This window comes from Carassius gibelio, chromosome B18, assembly GCF_023724105.1.
Source record: "Carassius gibelio isolate Cgi1373 ecotype wild population from Czech Republic chromosome B18, carGib1.2-hapl.c, whole genome shotgun sequence".
In the NCBI taxonomy this organism is placed as follows: Eukaryota; Metazoa; Chordata; class Actinopteri; order Cypriniformes; family Cyprinidae; genus Carassius; species Carassius gibelio.
The window spans coordinates 25,013,508-25,024,966 of NC_068413.1; the positions used below are offsets into that span (position 1 = coordinate 25,013,508).

Here is an 11,459-nt window from a genome sequence, read left to right on the forward strand (position 1 = left end):
CAAGAAATGTGAATGAATTGTGGAATGTTGTTAAAGAATCATGGAGTGGAATAACAGCTGAGAGGTGCCACAAGTTGGTTGACTCCATGCCACACAGATGTCAAGCAGTTTTAAAAAACTGTGGTCATACAACTAAATATTAGTTTAGTGATTCACAGGATTGCTAAATCCCAGAAAAAAAAAAAAAAAAAAAATGTTTGTACAAAATAGTTTTGAGTTTGTACAGTCAAAGGTAGACACTGCTATTTTTTTGAACACACCCCTTTCAACTAATTGCCCAATTGCACAGCCTTAAGAGCGTGCATATCATGAATGCTGGGTCTTGTTTGTTTTCTGACAATCTACTGAACCTACTGGTAACTTGTTTGCCACGTAGCAATAAAAAATATACTAAAAACCTTGATTATTCTGGTTAGTCACATTTTACTGATATTATTTTGAACAATACTGTATATATATATATATATATATATATATATATATATATATATATATATATATATATATATATATATATATATATAGATAGATAGATAGATAGATAGATAGATAGATAGATAGATAGACATAATAATGTAAGAATCATGCGACTGAAGATCAGGACAGGATCATTAATTAATCAGACAGGTATATTGTGCAAAGCAAAAATTGCTTTATATTGAGCTGCTGCTAACTGAATACTTGAAGAATAAATGAAAAAAAAAAAAAAATCACTGAGAAATACTGCCGGAATCAACCCCTGACCTCCAGTAAAAGAGCAACGAACAGAAGAGTAGTTTAATATATGACTAGATTAGGCAGATCTTACAGAACTGATAAACACGTTTTTATAGCTGTTCTCTTGGTCTATGCTTGAATCATTTGGTTGATCACTGAACTATAGCCTAATGTAAATCAAGGTGGTGCATTTGTTTTGTCAAAATGTCCAAAAATGTTACCTGTAAGATTTATTTTTTCCTGGTTTGGAAATTACTTAAAATAATTTAGCGAGAATAATTCAGAAGGTTTTTTTTTTTTTTTTTTTTTTTTTTCTGTGCTGAAAAGAATAGATAGTGTAGTACAACTACAACTGATTCCTTTCTCTGTATAGTTGAAACTAATAACAGCTATCCCATTTATTCATATCTACATAAATGTGAATATAAAGTTTCACTTTCCAAAAGGTCTGATTACATTACACAAAGGCTCGGTATATCCCCCACCTTCCCCAACACACACACACACACACACACACACAAACTTCAGTTGACTTCTATTTTATAATAGTGAGTGAGTTATGAGTACTACATGATAACTACTTAAAACTTTATTTACTTTGTTTTATACAGCTTTGACAAACGTGGATGTCTCCAAAATGGACAACTAATCTGCCGTTGTCAGACTTGGGTCACTTCTGTACAAATTTGTCTCAAAACTAAGTACTGTAGGTATCTCCAGTAGGTATCTCCACACACGCACGTACACACACTTCTCTTTTTGCCCCAGAGGTGGCACTGTTGAGTTTTCAAAAAAAAAAAAAAAAAACTTTTATTATTTGCAATTGTATTTAATTGAAATTATATCATTTCCATTATAACAACTTTAATGTTGTATTATACCTTAAGGGTGTAGGCTATGTGTTGTGTATTACTTTTTAAAATGTTAATTCAGGCAAACCGATATTTTAAGTTAGACATTGAGTAATTATTTTATAATGATTATGTCTAAAAACCAGTTGTTATCCTCCTTACATATCCTACGATCTCACTAACTGCATAATATTAGAAAGGTTAAATAATAATAATAATAATAATAATAATAATAATAATAATAATAATAATAATAAATAAATAAATAAAAAATCCACAGAAACACACACGTCCAGACACTCGTGTTACTAAAGTAACAGAACTGGACATTTTGAAAAAGCGAAGGACGAAAAGGACGAAGGAGTTAAACACTCTAAGTCCATTCAGCTCTTTCCTCCAACATTTCCAAAATGACAGTCAGCTGACGAGAAAAGTTTTGGTTTCCGAACTCATATGTTAACGAGCTCTGAGATTCAGCGACCCCATTGGCTATCTCCGAACCTCATACGTCACGGCAGCTATAAAACTCAGCAAAGCTTTTAAACTGTACTGTAGTTTAGGTTTAAAAACCATTTCAGCTCAATCTGTGTCAGCAAGCGCACTTCGTTTATCTACGTTCCAGTCAACCGTTTGACCACGATGATGTCTGCTAATGAGGAGTCACCAAAGTGTTAAATGTTTGAAATCTAAGATCTCCGAAATTCACTTGTAAAGGGAGGAGAAATATATCCGATGCATTTTTGCAATAGACTGTGCCAACGAGAGCTCATATTCTGGAGTTAGGAGTGCAGTGCAAAGTCCTGTGAGGTCTCCGTTTTCCAGCTAATTGTAAAACATTTGAACATCATCAAGCTGGCTCTCTCTCTCCCGACCCAGCCCGCTTTGACAGCTGCTTTTCACCCGCTCTGGAGGACAGTCAGCAGCAAGAGGATGGCATCAGAGCTGGCACTGAGCAGCTCCGACCTGCCCACCAGTCCCCTGGCCATGGAATATGTTAATGACTTCGATCTGATGAAGTTTGAGGTGAAGAAAGAGCCACTGGAGCCCGATCGCAGCATCAGCCAGTGCAGAAGCCTGATCGCCGGGGGCTCCCTGTCTTCCACCCCGATGAGCACGCCATGCAGTTCGGTCCCCCCTTCCCCAAGCTTCTCGGCACCTAGCCCTAGCTCCGGGAGCGAGCAGAAAGCGCACCTGGATGATTTCTACTGGATGACCGGCTATCAACAGCAGCTCAACCCGGAGGCGTTGGGCTTCAGTCCCGAGGACGCGGTTGAAGCGCTGATCAGCAGCACACATCAACTCCAGAGCTTCGACGGCTATGCTAGAGGACAGCAATTCAGTAGCGCGGGCGGCGCGGGAGGCGCAATGGCCGGGGAAGAGATGGGATCCGCCGCCGCGGTGGTGTCCGCAGTCATTGCCGCCGCTGCAGCGCAGAACGGGGCACCTCACCACCATCACCACCATCATCATCACAGCCACCACCAGCAGCACCAAACCCCCGGGGTCCAGTCCAGCAACAGCTCCTCTGCCACCCACCACCAGCACTCCCACCTGGATGACCGCTTCTCGGACGAGCAACTCGTTACCATGTCCGTGCGGGAGCTCAACCGGCAGCTGCGCGGCGTCAGCAAAGAGGAGGTGATCCGACTCAAACAGAAGAGGAGAACCCTCAAAAACAGAGGCTATGCCCAGTCGTGCCGCTACAAGAGGGTCCAGCAGAGGCACGTATTGGAGGGCGAGAAGTCACAGCTCATGCAGCAGGTGGACCACCTCAAACAAGAGATCTCCCGACTGGTGCGTGAGAGAGACGCATACAAAGAGAAGTACGAGAAGCTCGTGAACAGCGGCTTTCGAGAAAACTCGTCGAGCAGCGACAACAACCCCTCATCCCCGGAGTTTTTCATGTGAGTTCCATAAAAAGCCTAAGAAAGAGAGAAATAAACCAATAAAGTTTTTAAAAGTTTTTTTTTTTTTTTTAGTTTTGGGGGTTGTTAGATCAAGGCTGACTTTTTTTTTTTTTTTTTTAAGAACTGAAGTCAGATCTCCTTGAGTTTTGGTAGCTTGTTGTACAACCAAATTGAATATACACATTTATATTATTATCTAAAATAGTTCAGATTTTAATGTGTACGCAAATTAATATTTTGATGTGTATGCATATACACTCATGAAGTTGACCTTTATTCACATTTTGTTTTTTGCCAATTATTTGCTATTTTTTATTTTTACATATATATTTTTTGCTCTTTTGCCAAAGTCCAAGGACCCCTCCCCCCATTATCATCTCATGCCTTCTGCTTGCTGTTTTGTGACTTACATGAGAATCTATTGACTATATGAAAGACTTTTTGAAGTGCCTGCATGCTGGACATGTATGGTCTTTTTGTTTGTTCGTTATCCTCCTCTGTTTTTTTTTTTTTTTTTTTTTATGTGCTTGAAAATGAACTTCTACTTGGAAAAGAACTTCTGCTCAGCATGGCATTCATACATTTCTTTCATTTCCCAATCACTTTTTTGGAATACAGACTAAAAAAGTGAAAGGAGCATCATGCCATCATCATCTCCATGAAAAAGGTCGTTCCATACAGTTAATTCTCTGTTGAGAACCAACTGGAAGCTTTGTTGCGAGGGAGAGAACAAGGACCTGGTTTCTGAAAGGAATTCTCCCTCCGGGACTTAAACAGTGTTGTTGCTAAAAGCGGTTTGTGTATTTAATGTCAAACATTTGCATTTTGATAATTCTGGAATGAACTCCTTTTTTTTTTATCATATAAGAACAGTTAGTGGTAGTTCATGCCACAGGTTGACATGGAGAAGTTAACTTAGAGTTTAGATGTTGCCTGTTTCTTCTTGTTATAAGTTTGGGAAGGCTCCAAGTTTGCATAGAGCTGGATTTTTATAATGCGTAACTTGAGCTTTTTTGCAGCATGTTCTTGCAATGAAAACAACAGTTTGACAGTTGTAGTTCCTTTTGTAGCCTGCCATTTACTGTATTTTAAAACCAAAGTATTAAAGTAGAATTTTAAGTCAACACAGAACATCATGTATTCAGGGGGGGGGGGGGGGGGGGGGGAGAAAATAAAAAAGAAAATAGTCTGATATAAAATCTGACCTATTTGGAATGAGTTGCACTAAATATAGCTTGTAGCAAATTCTATATCACATATTGAAATCTATCTAGAACGCTAATTTAAAAGGCACCCGCCATGGCTTTGCTGAAAACTAAAGGATATGATCTAATTTAGATAAACTGTAAATATATATTGCCAAGCAGGACTCGATTTTCTTTCTTTCTTTCTTTTGTTAATACATTCATTATTTACATGGCAATAATGTAGTAATCAATATTAAAATGTCTGGACATTGTTTTATGGTCAGGGATTGATACCCTGCTTGTATGAAATCAGGATATACCGTTCATCAATAAATTCTTAAAACTGTATTTTTTTTTTTTCATATATATTTTGCTGTGCAAAATTATTTTACCCACTAACCATATGTGATGTTCATATATGCTTATTTTCGTTTTATACAATTATAATGATATGCAATAAAATGCAATTTGGGCCACTTAAAGTCTGCTTTCTCTGGATGTTGTTTGTTAAAGTTTAATTTATTTATTTATCTATCTATTTATTATTTTATTTTATTTTTAGTTGTTTAAATCGTAATTACTGTTAGTAGCTTGTTTTTATTAGTTTTATCTAGTGCATGCATTGTGCAAAACATGTTTGTCATCTTAAAAATAGTGTGTCTAACACAAGATTCAGACTGAAACTATGTAAACAGCATTTTCTCTTATCATAGTTGTTTGGCTCGAGAGGCAACTATTTGTTAACACCACAAGATTTTCAAAAAGGTTTATGACAATTTTACTACAAACACTATCTAACACATTCACAAGTATTCTCTGGAAAATACTACAATTTACAGAGAGCTCTTAGCACATTATGTTTGATAGAGTTTAAATAAGGAATTTTATGGCAGACAATGCTGAAACATTCCAAAGTTCAACACCATAGTAATGCAATGGACTTTGCTTTATTTTTAAAATGAAGTTTTAGCGCCACTGCATGTGTCACCATTCTATCTCTCTTTAGTAATTTACAAGATAAATTGTGGATTAATTCATAAAAGCTGTCCCTTTAAACTGGGTTCAGGCTGTGCGTGTTGTGCTGCACAGATGTCGCAGCGCACAGAACAGTCCTTGAAACTCCTGGAACAGCTGTTTGGATTGGTCTTGAGTTACAGGAAAAAAAAAAAGAAAAAAAAAAAAAGAGAGAGAGAATCATTTAACTCCAAATGTAAATGGCTGTAGTTATGAAAGAACAGCAGTTTTACGCATTTGCCTGAGACATACATGTTCATAAGTGGGCAGCGTTGCATGAGCGGAGGTACATAAGTATGGGGGTTCTCAATTGGTGAGTTGTGGGTCTGTTCTGATTGTGCCGCAGATAGCAGGGAAGCGTCTATGAAAAAAAGAAAGTAAAAGTAGTAAAAAAAGTAGTAAAAAAAAAGAAAACAAAAAAGAATATATGTATATATATATATATGTATGTATATATACATACATACATACATACATACATACATACATATATATATATATATATATATAAATTCATCTTTTTCTTTACTATTTGCATTTATCATAGACGCTTCCCTGCTATCTGCGGCACTATCAGAACAGACCCACATATACAGATATATATTAGTTTTCCTCTTCAGTTTGTTACACTAATAATTTAGCATATTGCTGTGCTTAAGCAGTTGATGATAATATTTGTAAATTCAGATAGTTAGATTTTTAAGGACATTTTGTTTACCTTTGCATGATAAACAATTTAGTGTAAGTGTTATATTGATACATTCAATCAGTTGAGAACCAATGTACCAGTGAATATGTTTTTGGAGGTCAGAGTAAACATTCACATCCTGAATGAAAAAAAAACAAAAAACAAAAAAACAACAACACAGGAATACAAAAAAACTTCACACAAAGAAAGGTCATTTTACAGATACATTTAATCTTCATCTAGATTAACAGTGCTCAGTTTGTACTGAGATTTGTTCTTTAATTACTAAATGTGTGCCATTCCTCCATGTGAAGGAGACGGCTTTGTCGTCCACCTCTCCTGAAACAAGGAAGAACAGGAGGGAGGAACATGAGGAAACAGGAACTCGGGCGAGAGAGTATAGCTGGATAGTTGAAATGATTTTCCCAATGATTAATCACTTAGAAAGGGGCTGACTTGAGCCATATAGAAATTGTTAATCATGAATTTGTATGGCTGGGCTTTTAACATGGATGTGAAAACTGCAATTTGTTGCAAATCTCTCTCTTATGTGCACACATTTCAGTAATTTTTGAATTGGCAAAACCCTAGACATCTCCTTAAACTTATTGTGCACTGTTGACATAAAGGTAAGCACAAACTGCAACTTGACATTGTTATGATTTTATCTGCTTTCTTAAATTAGAAATGTATCCATGTTGTCCTAAAACATTATGCTTTAAATTACTTGAAATATTGCTGTTACAACTGGGCATCTATGATTCTCATTTTTGAAAGTATGTTTATTTATTCCTATTATTTTCATCATTATTTAATGTGGAAGAAAAAAAATGTAATATGTTATCTGAAACAATGAATGTTCTACTCTTACGGAGTCTTTGCAAGAGTGAGTTCAGGCTTTAGTGATGGTGTATTTCAGTGTTTCAGTGTATGTGTGTACAGAGGAGGTCAGTGAACGAGATGTAGAAACATGTACAGTCATTACAAAGATCTTTACCCTCAGGGGAGACCTTATTCATTTCCTGTGCCAGTCTTTAAGTCAAATGCATATGCACATAGGCATGACACTTCCTATGGATCCACAGCTACCTTTCATCCATTTTCACTTTTAATCAGCTAACTACTAACAGGTTTGCTCAACAAATTTTCCCACCGGTTTTGTATTTTGATTAGTTGACTTAAGCAATTTCACATTTATCAATACACATGTACACTGCAGGCCGTATTGAAGCTTTATTAAAATTTGTTGTACATGTTACGTCATGTACACTAAATATATATGACGCCATGATTGATAGATACATAGATAGACAGACAGACAGACAGATATGAAAAGTTCAGTTTTGGAAGTCTTTTGGCTTGCGAGTGATGCGGGTAAACTTGAGAGAGCTTTCGGAAAGATGTGCACACACTTTGAAACTGTGTGTCAGAGTACTGGGGTTTTCCAGCGATGCAAAGACACAATAAAGATGAAGATGATGCGTGTATGATACAGAGAGAAAGTGTGTCAATTAATATTTTCTGGCTAATACGTAAATTCATCTGTTATCTAATTTCACCAGTTAACAATGAACATGTAAACACACTTGAGTTAATAAGAATAAAAGCTGTGAAAAATCAGTTCCCCTTCATAATGTATGGAATGTGCAGTTATTTCATTTCTATGAAATATTTACTTTTCTTTCACACATTTTTTTTTTTTTTTCTCATCCTGTTCCTGGGTAAGGGGTGCAGTATGCGTATGTCTTGAGCATTCAAAATATTTCACTGAACTTGTCCTATGTGTAAGGTACATAGCCTTACAATTTTAGACTATCTAACTTGTTTATCTTTCCTTTCAGACATAATATTCTATTTCTGTGATGAATAACATCCTTTTGGGTGATCATTTATCATGACTGTATGGCAGTTAGAATTAAAACCAAAATAAGATTAAAATATGAATTAAGAGTTTAAAGGGGTATGAAAATATGAAGCTTTTTTAAAAATCATTATTTTGTGTATTTGGTGTAACGGAATATTTTAACAGGCTTTAATTTTGATGATAACATTAAATGATGATACATAATGAAAAAAAATGTATAGCACTGTAAGACGCTTTGCATAAAAGCGTCTGCCAAATGCATAAATGTAAAAAACACATTGTTTTTCAAATACTGTACATTATTGAATGTCCTCTATGCCCCTTCAAAATCAAATTTTAAATCTAGTTTTACAGTAACTAAATAATACTGTTACTGTTTCCATGAAGCATTTAAATTGTATTACTGATGGAAACTGACATTATTTTTTTTTTAGTATATATATATATATATATATATATATATATGTGTGTGTGTGTGTAAAAAATAATTTAATTGTGAACTAATTCTATGTCTTAAAAGAGTTTGAATGTGGACTGCACTGTGAAAAATAACTATTCTATAATAGCTATAATAACTATCATACTACATAGCAAAATTCTGAATTTTAATTTAGGTCCCCAACCTGACACTAGTCCCCATGAGTCTGAGTGTGTATTCACGTTTAAGTCCCCAGCAGGATATATAAACCTGTACACACACACACACGAGACGTTTGTTTTTGTGAAAAGTGGGGACATCCCATAGGCGTAATGGTTTTTATAATGTAGAAACTGTATATTCTATCGCCCTTCACCAACCCTACCCCTAACCCTAACCCTCACAGGAAACTTTGTGCATTTTTACTTTCTCAAAAAAAAAAAAAAAACCTCATTCTGTATGATTTATAAGCGTTTTGAAAAATGGGGACATGGGCTATGTCCTCATAATTCACCCTCTCCTTGTAATACCTGTGTCATACCCATGTCATTATACAAAGCTGTGTCCTGATATGTCACAAAAACATGCCCACACACACACATCATCTCCCAACCCCCACTAAATAAAAAATAATGTCAGTTTCCATCAGTAATACAATTTAAATGCTTCATGGAAACAGTAACAGTGTTATTTCGTTACTGTAAAACTAGATTTAAAATTTGATTTTGAAGAATAGATTGTTGTGTCTTCTGTTATTTCATTATAGACGCACACCTCAGAGGAACCTATTCATCAGAAAAATAATACTGTCAGATGAAGTTTTTTTTTTTTTTTAAGAGCAGATTAATCAAGTATGAAAATCTTGTATTTTTTATGTCTCTGACTGTTTGTCTTTGACAGAAATATTACATAATATAATAGTTTTTAATAATAAAAAGTTCAGCTTGCAATCTCTCCACATAGATTACTATAAAAATGTGTTACATCATGATGAAGTCACAATTTCCATTTAGTTTGTGGTGTACCATGACATCTCTGTCTTACTTTTTCTCTGTCAGGTCTTCCAGAAAGTTCCTTCATCTGTAACCATGAGCTCTCTGAACCTCTGCGCCTGGCCTTGATGAGGTAAAACAATTTCACTTGTATCTCTGACATACAACACACAACAAAGGTAATGTTAAAGCATACAATAACCAAATAGTGTGGAAAAAAATAAAATAAAAAATAAAGTGTTTATCAAATAATAAAATGCAGTGATCTATTATAGGAATCTCAAAGTGCCTTAATATAAAGTGCATATATATATATATATATATATATATATATATATATATATATATATATATATATATATATATATATATATATATATATATATATATTTATTTATTTATAATAACATTGACTGAGTACTTAACACTGTATCTGACATCTACCTCAGAGTGTGACTAGTGATTCCTGAAGTGCTGTACGGAATATTTTTCTCACTTTACACCTGAGTCAAAGCAAGTGTAAATTCACCTTCCCATAGGCCGAACTCTCAGTGCTGGGGTGATGGATTTCTAAAAGACCAGCTGAAGCACAATCCATCTTTCTCCAGGCTCAGTGTGTACTCTTGTAGGACTACACCAATGACATCTCTCTGGAGCACCAAATGCACCTCGCTCTTGGGTACAAGCTGCTCTATGAGCTGTCAGGGATTAAGGTGTTTGTATGGTACATTGGTCACTAAAAGCACTTTTATGATTCAGCAAAGTTCTCCATATTCACTGTGGCCTGACCGACCACTGATTCAAAGACATAGTGCCTTCTAGAACAAGACTAAAGTATGATATATTGTGTACCCATTGTTAAAATGTTCATATTAATGTTAAAATGCAGAAAAAAAAGAACAAAAAAAAAGAAAATGGATATTTTTAGGCTGAATCTGAATGGATGAGTCATATTCAAACCTGCTCTAGAACACATGCCCACATAATGATGTGCAGCATTTCCTGTCTGTTCTTGTACTAAAGCGCTCACTAAAAAATGTCAAAAAAGGCCTAATAAATAAATGCAATTAATAAACAAACAAACAAATTTGGAATGATCAACTAAATGACACAGTACCACAGAGTAGCATTGTTTCTGCTTATGCATCCAACTAGGAATGTTTTAGTTAAAGTTGCCTCTGCATATTAAGGTGGAATATGAAAAATTATTTGACTAGTACAAAAACTTCCACTCTTCACCTTCATATGATTAATAAGGTAAAGAGTTAATTTAGTTGTTCTTGAATCTTTGTCAGGAGGTCTGATGAAGGTTTACCCTTTAGTTTCCAATCCCTTTATATCCAATGTCCATTTAGCATGTTCCCTTTCCTCTATCTCCCTCATACTAATCTGCATAATGAGGATGAGATGTTAATGTCATGCCGCCCTTCCCATAATGCTCTGTGTTCCCGTCCCCATTGTCTTTAAGTAGAGCACAGGATCAGGGCTGGCCAGGCTCCAGCCTCACTTAACTTCGCCAGGGAAAAATGAGACGGAGCTGTCGGAGATGACAAGGACAAATCAGCGTTCAATGAAGTGCTTTAAGTGCTGTTGTTTCCAACAGCCATCGGAGTGGCTGTGAATTAGTTGCCCTTTAAAGACGGCTGAGGAAATGTGCTGGATAAACTCTTAGGAATGACAGGACACAGAGAACACAGGAATGAAAAACATGATGATAGGTGTCTTCCATAAACCTGCTCTGTTATCGCACACACAGAATTGTGGGTTATCGTGTCTTCAGAAACTGACACAATGAAGGCATCTTAGATAGATAGACAGGTC

The 11,459-nt window shown here is 35.7% G+C and overlaps 1 protein-coding gene across 2 annotated transcripts; it reads left to right on the forward strand.

Annotated features, from left to right (window-relative positions):
• Positions 1–1,941: 1,941 nt before the first annotated feature.
• Positions 1,942–9,833, forward strand: LOC127977402 (transcription factor Maf). Of its 2 annotated transcripts, none has more exons than XM_052582303.1 (2): positions 1,942–3,472; positions 9,705–9,833. In XM_052582303.1, exons 1-2 carry the CDS (start codon positions 2,499–2,501, stop codon positions 9,730–9,732), a joined length of 1,002 nt encoding a protein of 333 aa, XP_052438263.1. In that variant the 5' UTR covers positions 1,942–2,498; the 3' UTR covers positions 9,733–9,833. The 2 variants fall into 2 exon arrangements, with proteins under 2 accessions (XP_052438263.1, XP_052438264.1); XM_052582304.1 differs by lacking the exon at positions 9,705–9,833 and adding an exon at positions 4,094–4,626 and having other exon boundaries at positions 1,963–3,472.
• The last annotated feature ends 1,626 nt before the right edge of the window (positions 9,834–11,459 follow it).

Bases quoted from the DNA above. Each gene is read 5' to 3' on its own strand.
- LOC127977402 (XM_052582303.1), top strand. From the start codon at position 2,499: ATGGCATCAGAGCTGGCACTGAGCAGCTCCGACCTGCCCACCAGTCCC. The intron at 3,473-9,704 runs GTGAGTTCCATA...TTTCTCTGTCAG, and splicing joins TCATCCCCGGAGTTTTTCAT to GTCTTCCAGAAAGTTCCTTC.